General features: G+C 38.9%; 1 protein-coding gene across 1 annotated transcript; it reads left to right on the top strand.

Annotated features, from left to right (window-relative positions):
* The first annotated feature begins 550 nt into the window (after nucleotides 1-550).
* LOC113309746 (probable LRR receptor-like serine/threonine-protein kinase At1g67720) lies at nucleotides 551-6,050 on the top strand. The gene is made up of 15 exons (XM_026558259.1): nucleotides 551-875; nucleotides 1,369-1,903; nucleotides 2,187-2,692; nucleotides 2,801-2,933; nucleotides 3,046-3,117; nucleotides 3,224-3,292; nucleotides 3,378-3,449; nucleotides 3,547-3,615; nucleotides 3,790-3,944; nucleotides 4,050-4,294; nucleotides 4,406-4,532; nucleotides 4,636-4,704; nucleotides 4,791-4,977; nucleotides 5,204-5,339; nucleotides 5,454-6,050. The coding sequence occupies exons 1-15, from the start codon at nucleotides 788-790 to the stop codon at nucleotides 5,784-5,786; spliced, it is 2,796 nt and encodes a 931-aa protein (XP_026414044.1). The 5' UTR covers nucleotides 551-787; the 3' UTR covers nucleotides 5,787-6,050.
* The last annotated feature ends 14,925 nt before the right edge of the window (nucleotides 6,051-20,975 follow it).

The raw sequence follows: 20,975 nt of genomic DNA, 5'->3' as shown, positions 1-20,975 counted from the left end.
GTTTAAGTTTTAATCTGAATTCTGAACTTTGATGTAGTCTGGTTAAACTTGTTTTTATTGTAAGACTTGTGTAGTTATGTTTGTTTTTTTAAGTTATGAAGAACTTAAGTAAAACATGTGTGTGAATGATTATTGAATATAAAGCGGGTTTAAACTCATATCCGCCCAACCCGTAGCGGGCGGGTAACAAAATCCGCCCGCTGTTTGTGGGTGCGGGATTGCTTATGCAAAAAAAAGCCGCAGTCTGTGGCTGCGAGGTTGGGTTTAGCTTATACCCGCCCATGTACATCCCTAATTTGAGGGGTAATTTCGTTTTTGGCAATTCCTAGATTAGATTAGTAAGCCCGTAATAGTGAATTACTACTACCTAACAAACAAAAATGAAGACCGGGAAGATGGGCCCACTGAAATTGAATGGTAATTTAGGAGTAGAGTATCAAAGTATGCTGGACATAGAGACATTTAAGTTTGAAGCTTTTCACTTTTCGTGTACACTGTACAGTTTAATAATGAAGTATCGTTGGCAGCAGTAGTGGAAAGAGTCCAGGAACTCATCGAGCTGAGTTTGTGGGTCCCACCTGTTTTTCTACAGTACAGAAAAGTAGACTCTTTCTTGCTTGCTTTCCCTCACTCTCTCTTCTTCTTCTTCTTCTTCTTCACTGCCTTTCCATCCATCACTCTCTGTCCCTCGTTTCCTCTTCTACATTTGATAACCCTATGTTTTGTCTCAGTCTCTCTTTCTCAATCTGAAAAAAACATTTTTTGAATCTTGAAACACAGAAGATTAATGGAGATTAGGCGGCTTCTCTTTATGACACCTTATCTATCTATTTCACTTCTTCTTCTATTTCATAACGCACAAGCTCAGGTTCCAGGTAATTATGATCTCTGCTTTACTTCTAAAACTTCACTATATATCTTATGCTTAATTAATTTCTTGTCACTTATCTTAAATTCCACATTCATAAATGAACGTTTAGTCTTCGTGTATCTACCCTACTCATGTTTTCTACGCAATTTCACTTCTTCATGCTTCTTAAAATGGAAAAAACTGTGTTTTTTTTATTTATTTTGGTTACTCTTTCAATTTAAACCATGTTTACGAGATCTCCTCGACTTGAAAACCCATGATTTCTGTTTTGGGTTATTTTTCCAAGATTAGATTTCCAGACCATCTATTAGGGTTGGGGTATGCAAAACAATTTGATTGGATCTAGCATAAAATTGTCTGAATTTTGTGTGCCATTCCGCACAGAATAGTGCAAACTTAGAAATGTAGAGAATTTATGTTGATTTCAAGTGGAAATTTCTCTTATTGAGCATTTCAGTGATGTATAACACTTCATTGTATTTGATTATGTAAAACAGGGTTTGTGAGCTTGGACTGTGGAGGTAGTGGCAACTACACAGATTTTCTAGGACTTCAGTGGACTTCAGATAATCAGTTTATGTTTGGTGAGACGGCCAATATATCTGTTGCTAATGAGACTCGGACGCAGTATTCAACAGTGAGATACTTCCCAGTAGATGCTAAAAGAAAATACTGTTATTCCCTTGATGTCAAACAAAGGGTTCGTTATCTAGTAAGAACGACTTTCTTATACGGGAACTTTGATAACAATAATGTTTACCCAAAGTTCGATATTTCAATTGGGGCAACTTATTGGTCGACGATCGTCATTAATGATGCTAGTACAATGGAGGTGAAAGAGTTGATATTTTTGGCTACTTCCCCTACTATCAGCATTTGTTTATCTAATGCTACAACTGGGCGACCATTTATCTCCACTATTGAGCTTCGGCCATTTAATGGTTCTCTCTATCTTACAGACCATGAATCTCAATTCTACCTCAGTGTGTCTGCAAGAATAAATTTTGGCGCCGAGAGCGAAGATCCTGTCAGGTATGCCTTAAATTATCTGGTTGGTGGCGTGTATTTGCATTGAGCTTTCGCTGTTGGACCTTTTATAGTACTTTCTTTGGGGCCAGTAGGCTAGTTGACTATAATTGAGGAAAAACGAGATAAGTTAGATGTTGATTGAGTTTAGTCGAAACTAAATGTTTGATAATTATACTTCCGACATACAAAATGTCAAAAACTTAAAAGTAAAACTGCCAAGAGCAGCCACTTTTACATTCCTTAGGTTTTAAATCGAATTATTCTTATAGAATCCTTTGTTCTTCAGATATCCAGATGATCCGTTCGATAGAATATGGGCGTCGGACTCTTTGAAAAAGGCAAACTACCTCGTTGAAGTCGCCGCAGGAACTGTGAAGGTGTCAACTAAATCGCCAATTGATATTAACAAAGATGACCGGCCTCCTCAAAAAGTGATGCAGACTGCTGTGGTTGGTACAAAAGGATCATTGACCTACCGTTTAAACTTGGATGGCTTTCCAGGTTTTGGATGGGCGGTCTCGTACTTCGCTGAGATTGAAGATCTGAAACCAAGTGATACTAGGATATTTAGGCTTGTTGTCCCAGGCATGCCTGACGTCACCAAGGCTGCAGTCAATATTCAAGAAAATGCTCAAGGCAAAAATCGGTTGTATGAACCTGGATATACCAACATATCATTCCCCTTTGTATTAAATTTTAAATTCTTAAAAACAGCTGAGTCAACCTTGGGTCCCCTCCTGAATGCTATGGAGATAAATAAGTATCTGAAGATAAACGATGGTTCATTAGATGGTACACATACATTTTGCCATTTGTTCATTGCCTTGAGTAATATGCTTCTGATTTCAGTAGTCAGCTGTTAATTTTGAGCTTCTAATATAAGGTTTTTATGAATTGCAGTAATTGCTTTTGCTGGTCTAGTTTCACACTACCCTTTAGCTGATTGGGCAAGGGAAGGTGGTGACCCGTGCTTGCCTGTTCCATGGTCGTGGGTAAACTGTAACTCGGATCCACAACCAAGAATAACCTCAATGTAAGCAGACATATCTCTAATGATTCTCTGGTGATTCTACGACATTCGTATTCCTGTGTCATTACAGTGTTTATCTGTTAATAAACTATTTTTGGTTCATGGTACTTCACAGTGATTTGTCGGGGAAGAATCTGTCAGGGAATATCCCCTCAGAATTGGCAACTTTGCCAGGACTAACTGAGCTGTAAGATTCAAATTGAGTGCTTATTTTGCAAGCTTCTTATATGTGTTTTTGCGTCTATTTTAGTATACACCCATGTCGATAGTAACTAGCGAACTTGTGATTGCAGAAGACTTGGTGGGAATTCCCTCACTGGTCCTATACCTGATTTTACTGGATCCACAGACTTGAAAATTCTGTACAAATCTAAGCCCTACGTCGCTGATTACGCCATTTTTCCAGTTCTTTAAGTGACTAAAAGGTTTTATCTTTGTCTTTTGTAGTCATCTTGAGAACAATCAACTGAGTGGTGAACTGCCTTCATCTTTGACAGACCTAGATAATCTAAAGGAGTTGTAAGTTTTATGACTATAAACAAGAGGAGTTTTATTGATAAGCATTCTCATTTCATTTTGGTGTTTATTATTTGTAGCTTGATTGTGTTGGTTGCAGGTACTTGCAGAACAACAAGTTATCTGGGGAAATTCCATCTGGACTTCTCAATAAAAATCTAGTTTTCAAGTGCGATTTTGCCTTTGACCTTAAAAATTGGGAATTGAATACTAGCTAGTGAATACGATAAAGATTTTTTACAATACATGTTATTTAGTAGTTGGATTTTGATGCCAAATTTACTACACATTAGCTAAAAAGACCATTTCGTGGCTTGTTTCTACTTTTTTTGATCGTTTGCAGCTACACGGGAAACAATGACCTTCATCCAGGAGGCAACCATAAAACCAAAACGGGTATTATCATTGGCGCTACAGTTGGGGCTGCTGTTCTACTTCTGGCGACCATTATATCTTGCTTATTTATGAATAAGGGAAGGAAAAAACACCATAACAAAGGTCTATATTCGACTAGATCTGAACTTTTTTGTCTCTGATATTTTCAATCACAAGAAGTTAAGAATACTCTATAGTGAAAATGAATCTTCTGTTCCCCAATTTCAGGTGAGCTTACCACCCCCATGCCTTCTCATAGGCTTGTAGTTTCTTCCTTAAATGACGCTGGGACGGAATCTGCACATTGCTTTGCATTATCTGAAATTGAAGAAGCGACAAAGAATTTTGAAAAGAAAATTGGATCTGGGGGCTTTGGAGTTGTGTATTATGGAAAGATGAAGGACGGGAGAGAAATCGCAGTGAAACTACTAACGAGTAACTCTTACCAGGGGAAGAGGGAATTTTCCAACGAGGTAAACTCTCTCTCTCTCTCTCTCTCTCTCACACACACACACACACACACACACACACATACATTTACAAATGGTATCAATTGTCTCTTGACTAATGCTTGCCTGGTTCAGGTGACTTTGCTTTCAAGGATTCACCATAGAAACCTGGTACAGTTTCTTGGATACTGTCAAGAAGATTCGAAGCACATTCTTGTTTATGAATACATGCATAGTGGAACTCTCAAGGAACATCTTTATGGTACGTCTGACCTCTTCTTAAGAAGGTTACAATAGTCTGACATTTTACTGAAAAAGGAAAAGAGAACTTGAAATCTGAGTCACCTGTTTTTAATCATTAACAGGTCCTTTGACACGAGAAGGAGCTATCAGTTGGCTCAAACGCCTTGAAATTGCTGAAGATTCTGCTAAAGGTACGCAATTGTTCACTTTCTTAAGAAGCATGCCTTACTGTCAAAGAAAGTCAAGTTTCATATGACACTCTCTTCCCTTGTTACAGGGATTGAATATCTCCACACTGGATGTGTTCCATCCATCATCCATAGGGATGTGAAAAGCAGCAACATTCTTCTTGACAAACACATGAGAGCAAAAGTATCAGATTTTGGTCTCTCAAAACTTGAAGTTGATGGAGCTTCCCATGTCTCAAGCATAGTGCGGGGGACTGTTGGGTATCTAGATCCCGAGTAAGATATCAACTCATTAATAATTCACCTTCTGCTAGAATGGAAATGAGTTGTAAAACTTTCAGATTTTGGCGTTCTTACGATCCGGACTCTGCAACAGCTAAACTTCGATTATTTTATTTTTTTTGTGTAACAAACATGGTCTAGGACTCTTTTGATAAACTTAGATGTTTTGCTGTCATTATTTTCTCCCTTTTCATTCTGGATCTCTCTTTCTTGCATGCAGGTATTATATCTCTCAGCAATTGACAGACAAAAGCGATGTATATAGTTTTGGTGTCATTCTTCTGGAGTTGATTTCCGGCCAAGAAGCGATATCCAATGAAAGCTTTGGCGTGAACTGTCGTAACATAGTCCAATGGGTGAGTCCAGCTTGTTTCCTATTTTGGTATCTGATTGGGGGTTAAGCACATGAAATGTATCCAGTGCAGTGCTTCTGCCATCTATAACATGATAAAGCTGTTTATATGTTGCAGGCAAAATCACACGTCGGGAGTGGGGATATTCAGGGCATACTAGATCCGCTACTAGGAAATGATTATAACGTCCAATCAATTTGGAAGATAGCTGAAAAGGCATTGATGTGTGTACAACCCCACGGGAGTATGAGACCATCTATATCAGAAGTGTTGAAAGAGATTCAAGACGCAATCATGATAGAGAGAGAAATGGAGGCGGCAAAAGATGGCAACAATGATCTATCGAGGAGTACAATAAATTCTAACATGGGCTTGGGATCCATGGATTTAGGTTTCAATGAACCTTACCTTCTGCTTGACGAGTCCACTGTACAGCCAACAGCTCGATAGTATATTCAAGTTCAAATATAATCTTCTCCGTTGCGTCTTCATCACACGTAAAACTAATGCTAATCCAATGTTAAAAAGCAAACGTTTTTAGTTAAATATTACAGTATTTTAACTTGAACATTAAACTCATTATTTCGGGAGTAATTTTATTGTAACCGAGTTATTTGATCTTTCATAGTCAGAAACTGAATTATGTTTGGAATTTACGACTCGTTCCCATCTGTATCCAGGAGCTGCTATACATCATTTGGACATCATTATGCACGTTAACGTGTGCTTTTATGTTAATAAGTACTTCGTTATGATAATTGAGAGTTGAAACCAACGAGACTATGGTAGTGTATTAGTTTTACCAAGAAAAGGAAAATAAACATACGGTAAAGCAAAGCGTGTACACACAATGATATTAGTTAGTCTAACATCTGTTTCAGCCTCTTATAAAAATAATGGACAACAAACACAAAAGGATTTACTTAGGAAGGAGGATAATAATGTGAGTTGCTATCTCCAGCTATATTAGTGGAAAAAGGGGTCGTTTTGTCTTAAGCCTAGACTGAGTTCTTTAACTTTGCCGCTTAGTACAGTAGAAGTAGAAATCCAGGAATGGAGCCGATTCTCATTTAAGTGTTGATTGCATACAAGAAGGAACTTGTCTACATTAGACGAATTATGACGATGCAATGTACCGTCTACAAAAAACATAAATTTCTAGGTCTCCGAAAAGTGGCGATGGAATTGTAAACTAAATCCCAAAATGAAGTCTGGAGGGACAGTGGCATGCAGTGGCAATGGAATTGTAAACTAGATAACTATGTTGTATAACTAACTTGTTTCTTTTCTTTATATGAACTATTGGGGGGAGTTGTTAGACTGTTATTAGCTGAAAGTGGCAGGCAATACGGTTGAGTTAGTGTAATTATGTCGACTAATGGGCTAAGTAGAATTTTGACCTGGGCTATTTTTTTTTCTTGATAATTACCCTTGCCAAATAAGCTTCTACACATTCCGTCACTGTTTCCGCCATTCTCTTCTTTCCCTATTTCTAAAAACCAATTCTCTCTTTCAAATCACACTCTTTCCAAAAATCAATTTTCTCTCAATTTCATAAAATCTAATCTTTATAACCATGAATCGTAATATTAATTCGTTAGAAGAGGAAATGGATTTGTACTATGAAAAGCAAAAAATATTTGGATGAAGAGTCGGTTGAGGCGAGAAGGCGCCGAAACTCCATGTTGCAATCACATTCGGGGATAATAATTAGGCCTTTAGATCCGACAGAAATTCTCACAACAACATGGACGTAGTGAGGGTGATAACTTTTACCACAAGAGGCTGATGCATGATAATTTGTTCCTGGATGTGTGTACTTTGACGAAGATTTTCAACGTCGATTTCGCATGAGCCACAACTTGCTTCAAAGGGTTTTTGCTGAGTTTTGTCGGGTACAACGTCTATTTAATTATAAAGATGATTGCAAAACTAGCTAGTAGTTCGTTTCAACTTAGTTTTGATCCATTGACTAGCAACTTATCTACAAAACTAACTATTAAATAATTTGTTTCAGTAATCGCTCTATCAACCTCAAGAAATAAATCAGAGATGTAGTTGAGCACAATGGCTCTTTCGTTTAATCAATATAAACTCTTAGTATCAGTTAGATCAACTAAGATCAAGATTACCGAAATAATCAATTTTAGTTCACAAACTCTCAAAGTAAATATCAAAGAGAAGTACACGGGGATAGATTTTCGATCTATACAACAATCTTAAAAAGTCTATACGAGATAAACAAGCTTGTCGGGTCCCAGTCAATTAAGTGTGCACGAAGTTATCACAAACATAAGAATACCAAAAAGAAAATCTTCTAGTCTTCAAAGTACATGCACAAACAACTTTGTTTCACTATTGATCGATCACACATAGAAAGGAGTCTGTTAACAATGAATTATACAAGTCTTATGATGCATAAAGCAGATCTAAAACCATTGATCCTTGAACTAGTTCGAGTGACCTTATATCAAAAGAGAAGGATTACAAAATAAACAAACTAGATATATCAAGGTTCAACACACCGTTAGCCACCAACAATAAAAAACTAACCATGTGATCTAGCTTCTCAACAACGGTACTAATAGAAGCTTAATGGTCCCAAAGAAGTCTTTAAACGAAGTGCACATAAGAGATTTTCACCTAATTAAGATACTCTCCTCTCCAGTGAGTATTTCGATAATACTGCTAGTGGGATTCGTCACACAAACAATAAGTTCAATGTGTTATGGAATGAGTTTCCAAGAATGACAAACTTCACTATTTATAATGACCAAAGTAGTTTGGACAACAAGGAATTACCAAACCCGTAAATACAAAAGATATGCAATAAATGCTTATTTTTGGTTTTGTAAATATTCTAACTGTAATACAACTAATATACCGAGGATGAAAATTAAATATTATCTAGCATAAAACACATTCTTTACTAATATAGCAACCAGAGATATGCTAATGCATTGGGACATGAATAACATATAAATTCCGAATGTCAAAAAGATATTTATAATATTTTGGTTCGTGATCTCACCTTGAGTATTAAGGAAAATACTTGAACATTAAGTGATAAGAGTTTAACAAATGTTCAAAATATTACATCGATATATTATGAGCTTTCCGTATTAACCAAACACATCTTCGGTGAAAAAGCGGGGGTCTAACAACCAAACACATATTATGAGTGAGGAGAAGTGGAGATCGTGCATAATGGTGAAAACTACGTCCCTGTTATGAGGGGAAGACTGGTTAGTTTTATTCCCACCACTTCTATACTATCACTAACTGTCCGCCTTTCCTGACACTTTCTTATAATGGGCGTGTTGCACGCTGCACGTTGTATACCGCCAGAACAATACCCTGATGAACATCCACCAATTTGTGACATGTTTGATGTCTCGAGTATTTTGTAGAAAAATATGTAGCAAGCTGGTGAGTGAGTTTTGCTTGCAAGACCTAATTATTTTGACCAATCACGTGCAATCTTGGCGGCTGGCGGTAATATGTTACAAGTCAAGTTATGAGACTTGTCATAAGAAATAACATGTAATACTCTTATGTTAAACAATTAAGTTTTTTGTGAAAGCGATATTTATAAAATGTTGATTGTAATAGATGTATATTATGCATCGCTTTTAAGCAAGCAAATCAAAATAATCGATGTATATATGAAATATCGTTGTATAGAGCTTGTCTTGGTTGGTCTCGGAAATTAATGCATTAAAAGAAGCGCGACGGACCATCTTTGGGCAGCTGCTAGGAGCTGATCGAGCAGGCCAAGGGCAAGTCGATCATCCCTTGTGGAAGAGGGGCGGCCGGCGATCGCCACAACACCTTATCGGTCGTCTAGAATTGGATCTAAGCCGGTCAATTTGGCTAGCAAAGTTGGACGACCAAGATGATTTGCGGAAGTAATCAGTTGCCGTTGAATTCATTAATATTTTTGTAAGCAGCACGACTAGCCTGCTTTGAGAAACTACCAGGAATTATACCTGCGGGTTGGCGATGGGCCGATCGGTTCATATAGGAGAGGGGCGACCGGTGATCATGACGACATCTCATTGGATCCCCGAAATTAGATCTAGGCCAGTCAATTCGGCTGGCGAAGTTGGATGGCCAAGATTGCTTTGCGACAGTTATGTGTTGTCGTTGGTCGTCTTTGAGGATTTTAAAGCCGTGTGGCTAACCTACTTTGAGCTAACAGTTTTAGGCGTTAGCTGCAGGCTGGGAGCAATTCGATTGGCCATGGCTAAAGGCGAGTCGCCGGTGAGTATACCTGCACTTCATTGGCCGCCTAAAATTGGATCCGGTTCGGTCGATTTGGCTAGCCTAGTTGGACGGCCGAGATCGTTTTGCGACAGTAATGCGCTGCCGCTAACATAAATTAGGATTTTTAAGCCGCGCAGCCATCTAACTTTGAGCAATCGGTTTGAGGATTTTCTTGCAGGCTGGGAAGGCTCCGATTGGCTGAGGCATAAGTGGTCCCGCCGGTGTGTACCACAGAGCTTGTACGGTCGTGTCAGGAGGCTGCTAGGCTTGACAAATCAGTCGGCGAAATCTTGCGGCCGTGATTGTTTTAAAACTGACATGGGCAGCCTGTATTCAATTTCTTAAGGAATTAAGTATCGACCTACCAACTTCCAACTTTAATTAAAAGTGTAGGCTGCCTTTTGGAGCGATTTGATTGGTCAATCGGGAAGAGGGGCCGGCAAGCGACAACATGGGAATGACCGGCCGACGGTTCGGCGACGCAAGCTTGGGCGAACCGGTCGGCGAAGTGGCGCGGCCGCGTCCCTTTTGCTGCTGCCTTTAATTGCCGCACTTCCTTTTTATTTCTTGTTTTTTTTTCCGACTGTTGGTAGGATTTTGCTCCTACTAGTCCATGGTGGATCAATTTCCTAGCTTGCCGAGGTTTTGTCTCGACCAATAGGGTTCGAGATATTGCGCAGACCGCAAAAACCTAATTTTTGCAAATTGATAAAATTGGGTTAGAAAAATTGAATTTGTGAACTGACACAAAATTAATCAATTTTGGTGAATTATGCACGTTGGTACAAAAACCACTAATTTTTATCTCAGAGGGCAGAATAACTTTGCGTGCCTCTGATTGAGTACTTCCATGCACATCTTAATCCTGACACTCCGGGAAATTAATGCTACTCAGCTGCGAGCGAACATTAATTGTCATGTCATGTCAGTATTAAGAGTTCAGCTGGGGAACATAACATGGAATAGATACTCGACAAGCCATGCATTAGTGAATAATGCAGGTGCAAGATTAATAAAATTTATAGAATATTAGGGATTGTTGCTACATGCACCATTCTGGATATATTTTATATATAAGTATACTGAATTGCTCAACACATATGTAAGTAAAGAGGCCTAGGAACTCGTCACTTTTAAATGACTTTGTTTCTTTTCAGAATGACAACACATTAAATACAGGGTTTCACAATTTTATCCCTGAACCAAAAACCACCATCAACATTAAGTCCCCTGCTTAGTACGTAACGTCGACATTGTTGCGGGGTAAGCACTAGATGGTGACATTCGAAAATAAAATTGAAAAGACGAAGCAGGTAGATATTACCAGGAAAATTCTAATCGTCCTTCAGCAGCGGGACCGCGTGGCCAGTGGCCTTGTTAGTAGCGTGTTGCTAGCTCGGCTATGGGGTATGAGTGGAGTGGGCCCAGCCATCTATTCCCGTTCATGAAGCAAGAATGAATCCTTATTCCGTTCGAACTCTGGAAACCCCATTCGTATAAAAGGGGTATCGACCCTTTTTTTTTGTTGCTCGTCCGGCTCCGTGCTTTCGACTGCAGCATCCGACTTCTCTGCGTCACTGTCAGCAGCTCCATCACGAGCGTGTCAATCGTCATCGGCAAGGTAAGTACATCTTGTTCTTTCTTCTTTTTGCAAGTATGAACTTTAAATGTATGTATAACTTCCACGACTTTGAAATTTCATCCAATCCTGAGTGAACTCCTAGAGATATTTCTACTGCTAAGCCAGGAGGCATTAATGATTCCAAAGAAATGCCAAATATAGATGATGACTTGTTTGAAGTATCTTATATGAATGTTAAGACTCATCCTAATCACGTGATGATTCTTCTTTCTGGACCAGAGGGTGTAGAAGCTGTACCATCGATCTTCTCCGGAATGTGTAATAAGGTCATGTCTCCAGAAAAATGAGTATGTAGCTTCTCCAGTGGATTTCAAATTTTTTCAAACTCCATTGCGCTCGATTGCGAGAGGCCTTGACTTTAAGTTTTTTGGTGTCTGGACTGCTGAGTCGCAATTAAAGTGTTCTTTAAACTCCTGAGCATTTACTAGAACGAAATTGTAATTATTCTAACTCTTTAGCTCATAGGCCCATTCTTTCCCTTTCTATTGCTATGATGATATGCTTTGAATGCTTGTATGGGCAAAATCTTCCGAAGCCATTGGGTGAAGTAGACTAGCTGAGAGGCGTTCCGCTGCCGACGTGCTGCTATCAAGTCTTCAAGGACTTCGTTCCAAGCGACTCCCTTTGAACTATCTTCTGAATCTCGGATTGTTTTATGGAATGAGATGCGATGAGCAGTCCCCAGTTACACTTCAGATCCGATGACGTGGTCGGATATGTGAAGATATCTGTGCAGCGTTGGTGGGCCCGGGAAAGCGTATAAAATTGAAGCGAAATGAAAACGGGCCTACAGTAATACCGCAAGTGCACGGTCGTCGGTTGTAGCTCGTGCAAGTACGGGTCGATCCACAGAGACTGGGTGTGTTTGGAGTTCTCTAGCTATTTTGGGCTCTAATTTGTTGTTGGTTAACTATGAAGCCTTTTGGGCTTTGGGCTTAGGGTACCTTTGGATTATAGGCTTGTTTGATAATGAAGTGAACTGAGCTTGGGCTCAGTTGGTCTTGAAGTGCACTGGGCTTTGAATGTCAATGAGCTTTGAGTACCCTTGACAGTGAACTGGGCCTTTGATGGACTGAATTAGGCTTTTGCCTTAAACCTGAATTGGACTGGGCCTTTAATTGAGTTCAGGCTTTGATTGAATCAGGCTTTTACTTTAAAAGTGACCTGGGCCTTTGTAATGACTGAGAACTGGGCTTGGTAACCTAATGATGAGCTGGGCTTGTGCTGTGAGCCAAACTCAGTTGCAGCAGCAACAGTGGCTGTAGCACAGGGCAAGAGAAGCAAGCTGGAGCAGCAGCAGGAGAAGTTGAAGTAGCAGGAGAAAATAACAAACAAAATGAAGGACAAGTGAAAGCAAAACAGTGGCAGTGAAGGAATGAGGAAAAGTGACAGTGCAATGAAACTAAACAAGAACAATGGAACCAAGGCCTAAGCCAAGGGCAGGGGTGTGAAGAAGACAGTGAAGTAAAAAAAAAGGAAGGAAAAAAAGCAAAGCCAAGGCAATGGCTTTAGGCATTCATCTAGAGTGGGAAGAGAACCAGCTTGCTCACAGTCACTAGTGAGCACTAGTTTCTCCCCACTGCTCAATCAACTCAATGCTCTAAGGCTCTAACCTAGCATTGACACACAACAGTAGACTAATCCTAACATTTGGGAAGCTAACAGTTGACAAAACAAGAGAGCCTAGGCATACAACTAGAGTGGGAAGAGAACCAGTTTGCTCACAGTCACTAGTGAGCACTAGTTTCTCCCCACTGCTCAATCAATCCAATGCTTCAAGGCTTCTAGCCTAACATTCCATCACTTCACAATGAACAAACTTAACATTTGAGCATTTAAACTAACATTAACATTAAACAGAATTAACACTAACAGGATTATCATTAACAGGGGACAAACAGGAACAATGAACAATATTAACCTAAACATGAACCCTAAACAGAACGCTAAACTGGACACTTAAACAGAACAAGAACAGGAACTACAGTGAGCAAAACATAAGAAGAATAGGAACAATAAGCATTAAACATCAAGTAACAGGACATGGTATTCAGAAATTAAACAGGTCATGGAATTATAAAAACAGCAAATATTAAACAGAAATATAACAACAAGAATTAAACAGCTCAAAATAACAGAATTGAGAACAAATTAAACATAACCCTAAAGATTTAAATTGATTTGAAGTTGAAATTGAAAATTAAAATTAAACATACACTAACCCAAATTTGGGGGAATCTTGGCTAGCCCAAGAACACCTTCTCTCTGCTCTACATCACCCCCTATTTATATCACCAAATACCCAATTTTTCCGAAACCCTAGAATTGAAATTAGGGTTTTCAATTTCCGAAATTTACTCACCAAAACTTTGAATTGACGTCGCCCCATGTCTTCTCTGCCTCTCTCGGTTCTTCTCCTGCTCCCAATCGCTACAATTGCTCCCTAATTTGAGGTGTTTTATCAACCCTCACCTAGGTCAGTTGGTGAGAGAGGTTAAAGCACTTCGAATTAGGGGGATGGGTCGTGTCGGGTAATGATGGAGATGGTGGAGTTGGTGGTAGCAGAGTTGGTGGCGGAGCTGGTGGCGAGTTGGTGGCGGAGCGGTACGGCAACAGGGAGGAGGAAGAAGAACGGAAGAGAAGAAGGGAATGAGAGAAAAAACTCTCGATGGTTTTTAGGGTATAAGAATTTTCACTGTGGAGCATGTACATCGGAGATGATGCTCAGAAACGTTGAGCGTTGGATGCAAATATGGTTGGTAGATCTAACGGTAATATAAGAGATGAATCACTTCGACCGTCGGATTGTGAAATACAACGAAGTCAACGGTGTTAGATGATGTTAGGTACTGTAGTGTAAAGCGGGAGTATCTAATTTTGATGCACAGGCATAGGAGAGACCGTTGGATTCAACTACAATCTAATCTGAAGGCTTGGAATTTAAGCGCTGTGGTGTTTGGCAGAGACTTCAGATTTTGATGCTCTATGAATGAGCGACCGTAGGATGATGAGTTGGATCCAATCTGACGGCTGAGAATGGAGGCGGTTTTGGTTATAGAAAATGGGTTTGGGTAAGGGTTTTGGGCCTTGGGTATGCCAAGCCCATATATTCTTTAAGAGCAATTCTTCCTTCTTGAGCCCATTTCTAGTCTTTTGGGCTTATGCGCACCATTCTTCGCGGCTTCCTTGCGTAATTTCTTCCGGCTTTTCACTACTCTTCAGCTCTTTTCCGCTCCGCAAGTCATCCAGACTTTATTTATTACCTAAAAATTAATTAGAAAAATATTTATTCTTGAAAACAATGAAAATACAGAATATGGGATAAAATGTAGAATTAATGCACAAAAGATGAGTTAAATGCCAACAAAAAGGGATAAATATATACAATATTTGGCACTCATCAAATACCCCCAAACCTGAATTTTACTTGTCCTCAAGTAAAACAAAACTAAGGAAATCCTACCTATACCACTGTCGCTGGTCTCTCGAATGCATTTAGCGTATGCACTAAGCCTTTTAAACCACTAAGTGTCCCTAGTGGACGAGTTGAAGTCTCGTGAAGGTTTGCTTAGAACGTACCTACAAAGTTCTAGGTCAAAATATAAGCTCAGATTCCATCAAATGTGACATGTGCAAGTCAGTTAAGCTCACAGCAAAATGGAGATGTCAATCTAGCTATCAAAGGCACAATCCTAGCACTGATAACAAAAAAATACATGTAATAAGAGTGTAAAGTGTATCTACACATGTGTAAAGAAAGATCTGAAGTTATGACTACTAATCACCAAGAGATAGTTTCTCAGGCTAAGAATCAAGGTCGAAATCTCGCTAGCTGTCCGGACTTTACGAGAATTGTGAATGAGTTGGAGGTATTTCACAATTACTCGCGTTGTACATCAATGGCATACACCCTTCCTTGCTTATTACAATGAAACAACAAAATGACTCTTTACATGACTCTTATTTACATTGACTACTCTCTTTTTATTTTTTGGAACAAGAGAGGATGGAATTGATAAATACTTGATTTTTTTTTTTTTTTTTCTGAATATATACATCGTTTTTTTTTTTTTTTTTTTTTTTTTTTAAGGAAACACTTTTGATACAAACAAAAGGAAACAAAAGATTACATGACACTTTGCAAGAGGTAGCCCTTTTTGATGCACCCAGTTAAATTCGATGGTTGTCTTTCTTAATGTAACCTCCACCTTCTATCCCAACCAACCAAAGAACAAGCTAGTCAAGTTTCGTTCAGTATTCTAAAGTGATTGGCAATCGTAACTTCCTATCAAACACCTTGAAGATCGAGGCCATACATGTATTGGTAGATCGTGCGCGTGCAAATTTCTTATCACTATGTGAATTGTGCTAGAATCAGGGTGCCTAAATATCTAGACTAAGACTCCTAATAATTACATATTTGCACAAGAGTCAACATTTCACGGTAAATGAGCTCCATTTTTATGATTTTTCATTTTTTAATTTTTTTTTCATTTTTTCGATTTTTTCAAAAGAAGAAGGAGTTCGTTTTCAATTATTGCATATTATCGTGGTATCCATTCCATACCCCCAAACCTAAACTAAACACTGTCCTCAATGTTTCAAAAGATAACAAAATTATAATGCAACATATGGAAAGGGACATGCTGAGTAGAGTAAAAGGAGAGAGAATACCCGATTTCGGCGAAAGCAGAATTAAAACTCCGTTATCCAAGGAAAAACTCCAACATATTCGGAGTCACAATGGATGAGCACAAAATATATACAAAAGGAAATTGAACTAACAGATTATCTACAAGCAAATTTTGGTTTTTAATGGGATTGGACTTTTTGGGAAAAAGATTTGGTTTTGTCGGGAGACATTTGGTTTTGGCGGGAGTCATTTGGTTTTGATGGGAAAAAGAAAATTTTTGGCTTTTTAGGGAAACATTTGGAAAACTTTGGTTTTTATGGGAGAAATTTTTGGTTTTTGAAATTGGGAGCAAGCCCACTGTTGGTCCTCTAATGGAATGGGAGGAAGGCTGCGGCCCACGAAACACTAAGTTTTAATTTTGAAAGTTTAATTTGGCCCAGTTGTTTAAGGCCCGACGTTTGTTTTAAAACTTTGGTTTCGAGGTCCACTCTTGAGTGGAAACAAGCCCACAATCGGTTAGAAGCTCAGCTGGGTTTAAACCCAGAATACAAAATACAAGTCCAAATTAAACAAGCTCACAAAAATTAAATACAAGCCCACAAATTAATCAAACAAGCCCACAAAAATTAATTACAAACCCAACAGAAAATAAAAAGCCCAAAAATTGGGTTAATTATTACAAGCCCACAATTAAAAATTGGAAGCCCACAATTCGGGTTTTCTTAAATGGGTTACCTTTTAAGCACACGCCCAGCTGCTCTGATATTGTTGCAAAAACCCAGTTGGGCTTTGGTTCTTTTCCTTAGTGGCGTCCCAGCAGAGGAAAAACAGGTTCAGAACAGCAGGTCCAACAACAAATGAAGTGAAGCAGATGCAGATGCAAATGCTATGCAGTGAAATGCAAAAATAGCTAATAAAACTACAAGAGAAACATCACACAATCCCCGGCAGCGGCGCCAAAAACTTGGTGGGCCCGGGAAAGCGTATAAAATTGAAGCGAAATGAAAACGGGCCTACAGTAATACCGCAAGTGCACGGTCGTCGGTTGTAGCTCGTGCAAGTACGGGTCGATCCACAGAGACTGGGTGTGTTTGGAGTTCTCTAGCTATTTTGGGCTCTAATTTGTTGTTGGTTAACTATGAAGCCTTTTGGGCTTTGGGCTTAGGGTACCTTTGGATTATAGGCTTGTTTGATAATGAAGTGAACTGAGCTTGGGCTCAGTTGGTCTTGAAGTGCACTGGGCTTTGAATGTCAATGGGCTTTGAGTACCCTTGACAGTGAACTGGGCCTTTGGTGGACTGAATTAGGCTTTTGCCTTAAACCTGAATTGGACTGGGCCTTTAATTGAGTTCAGGCTTTGATTGAATCAGGCTTTTACTTTAAAAGTGACCTGGGCCTTTGTAATGACTGAGAACTGGGCTTGGTAACCTAATGATGAGCTGGGCTTGTGCTGTGAGCCAAACTCAGTTGCAGCAGCAGCAGTGGCTGTAGCACAGGGCAAGAGAAGCAAGCTGGAGCAGCAGCAGGAGAAGTTGAAGTAGCAGGAGAAAATAGCAAACAAAATGAAGGACAAGTGAAAGCAAAACAGTGGCAGTGAAGGAATGAGGAAAAGTGACAGTGCAATGAAACTAAACAAGAACAATGGAACCAAGGCCTAAGCCAAGGGCAGGGGTGTGAAGAAGACAGTGAAGTAAAAAAAAAGGAAAAAAAAAGCAAAGCCAAGGCAATGGCTTTAGGCATTCATCTAGAGTGGGAAGAGAACCAGCTTGCTCACAGTCACTAGTGAGCACTAGTTTCTCCCCACTGCTCAATCAACTCAATGCTCTAAGGCTCTAACCTAGCATTGACACACAACAGTAGACTAATCCTAACATTTGGGAAGCTAACAGTTGACAAAACAAGAGAGCCTAGGCATACAACTAGAGTGGGAAGAGAACCAGTTTGCTCACAGTCACTAGTGAGCACTAGTTTCTCCCCACTGCTCAATCAATCCAATGCTTCAAGGCTTCTAGCCTAACATTTCATCACTTCACAATGAACAAACTTAACATTTGAGCATTTAAACTAACATTAACATTAAACAGAATTAACACTAACAGGATTATCATTAACAGGGGACAAACAGGAACAATGAACAATATTAACCTAAACATGAACCCTAAACAGAACACTAAACTGGACACTTAAACAGAACAAGAACATGAACTACAGTGAGCAAAACATAAGAAGAATAGGAACAGTAAGCATTAAACATCAAGTAACAGGACATGGTATTCAGAAATTAAACAGGTCATGGAATTATAAAAACAGCAAATATTAAACAGAAATATAACAACAAGAATTAAACAGCTCAAAATAACAGAATTGAGAACAAATTAAACATAACCCTAAAGATTTAAATTGATTTGAAGTTGAAATTGAAAATTAAAATTAAACATACACTAACCCAAATTTGGGGGAATCTTGGCTAGCCCAAGAACACCTTCTCTCTGCTCTACATCACCCCCTATTTATATCACCAAATACCCAATTTTTCCGAAACCCTAGAATTGAAATTAGGGTTTTCAATTTCCGAAATTTACTCACCAAAACTTTGAATTGACGTCGCCCCATGTCTTCTCTGCCTCTCTCGGTTCTTCTCCTGCTCCCAATCGCTACAATTGCTCCCTAATTTGAGGTGTTTTATCAACCCTCACCTAGGTCAGTTGGTGAGAGAGGTTAAAGCACTTCGAATTAGGGGGATGGGTCGTGTCGGGTAATGATGGAGATGGTGGAGTTGGTGGTAGCAGAGTTGGTGGCGGAGTTGGTGGCGAGTTGGTGGCGGAGCGGTACGGCAACAGGGAGGAGGAAGAAGAACGGAAGAGAAGAAGGGAATGAGAGAAAAAACTCTCGATGGTTTTTATGGTATAGGAATTTTCACTGTGGAGCATGTACATCGGAGATGATGCTCAGAAACGTTGAGCGTTGGATGCAAATATGGTTGGTAGATCTAACGGTAATATAAGAGATGAATCACTTCGACCGTCGGATTGTGAAATACAACGAAGTCAACGGTGTTAGATGATGTTAGGTACTGTAGTGTAAAGCGGGAGTATCTAATTTTTATGCACAGGCATAGGAGAGACCGTTGGATTCAACTACAATCTAATCTGAAGGCTTGGAATTTAAGCGCTGTGGTGTTTGGCAGAGACTTCAGATTTTGATGCTCTATGAATGAGCGACCGTAGGATGATGAGTTGGATCCAATCTGACGGCTGAGAATGGAGGCGGTTTTGGTTATAGAAAATGGGTTTGGGTAAGGGTTTTGGACCTTGGGTATGCCAAGCCCATATCTTCTTTAAGAGCAATTCTTCCTTCTTGAGCCCATTTCTAGTCTTTTGGGCTTATGCGCACCATTCTTCGCGGCTTCCTTGCGTAATTTCTTCCGGCTTTTCACTACTCTTCAGCTCTTTTCCGCTCCGCAAGTCATCCAGACTTTATTTATTACCTAAAAATTAATTAGAAAAATATTTATTCTTGAAAATAATGAAAATACAGAATATGGGATAAAATGTAGAATTAATGCACAAAAGATGAGTTAAATGCCAAGAAAAATATATACAAATATGCACTTTTTAGCACTCATCAAATACCCCCAAACCTGAATTTTACTTGTCCTCAAGTAAAACAAAACTAAGGAAATCCTACCTATACCACTGTCGCTGGTCTCTCGAATGCATTTAGCGTATGCACTAAGCCTTTTAAACCACTAAGTGTCCCTAGTGGACGAGTTGAAGTCTCGTGAAGGTTTGCTTAGAACGTACCTACAAAGTTCTAGGTCAAAATATAAGCTCAGATTCCATCAAATGTGACATGTGCAAAACAGTTTAAGCTCACAGCAAAATGGAGATGTCAATCTAGCTATCGAAGGCACAATCCTAGCACTGATAACAAAAAAAGACATGTGATAAGAGTGTAAAGTGTATCTACACATGTGTAAAGAAAGATCTGAAGTTATGACTACTAATCACCAAGAGATAGTTTCTCAGGCTAAGAACCAAGGTCGAAATCTAGCTAGCTGTCCGGACTTTACGAGAATTGTGAATGAGTTGGAGGTATTTCACAATTACTTGCGTTGTACATCAATGGCATACACCCTCCTTGCTTATTACAATAAAACACAAAAGATGACTCTTTACATGACTCTTATTTACATTGACTATTCTCTTTTTATTTTTTGGAACAAGAGATGATGGAATACTTGATTTTTTTTTATTTATTTATTTTTTTTTTTTTTTTTGCAAAAGGAAACACTTTTGATACATAACAAAAAGAAACAAAAGATTACATGACACTTTGCAAGAGGTAGCCCTTTTTGATGCACCCAGTTAAATTCGATGGTTGTCTTTCTTAATGTAACCTCCACCTTCTATCCCAACCAACCAAAGAACAAGCTAGTCAAGTTTCGTTCAGTATTCTAAAGTGATTGGCAATCGTAACTTCCTATCAAACACCTTGAAGATCGAGGCCATACATGTATTGGTAGATCGTGCGCGTGCAAATTTCTTATCACTATGTGAATTGTGCTAGAATCAGGGTGCCTAAATATCTAGACTAAGACTCCTAATAAAAATACATATTTGCACAAGAGTCAACATTTCAAGGTAAATGAGCTCCATTTTTATGATTTTTCATTTTTTAATTTTTTTTAATTTTGATTTTTTAATTTTTTTTTTGGAATTTTTCAATTTTTTTTTTCAAAAAGAAGAAGGAGTTTGTTTTCAATTATGACAAATTATCATGGTATCTACTCTATACCCCCAAACCTAAACTAAACATTGTCCTCAATGTTTCAAAATATGGAAAGAATTAAAATGCAACATATGGAAAGGGACATGCTGAGTAGAGTAAAAGGAGAGAGAATACCCGATTTCGGCGAAAGCAGAATTAAAACTCCGTTATCCAAGGAAAAACTCCAACATATTCGGAGTCACAATGGATGAGCACAAAATATATACAAAAGGAAATTGAACTAACAGATTATCTACAAGCAAATTTTGGTTTTTAATGGGATTGGACTTTTTGGGAAAAAGATTTGGTTTTGTCGGGAGACATTTGG

Source organism: Papaver somniferum, chromosome 9 (assembly GCF_003573695.1).
Source record: "Papaver somniferum cultivar HN1 chromosome 9, ASM357369v1, whole genome shotgun sequence".
NCBI classification, from domain to species: domain Eukaryota; kingdom Viridiplantae; phylum Streptophyta; class Magnoliopsida; order Ranunculales; family Papaveraceae; genus Papaver; species Papaver somniferum.
The sequence above is the reverse complement of the archived record's forward strand: the minus strand, read 5'-3'. Positions and strand labels throughout refer to the sequence as shown.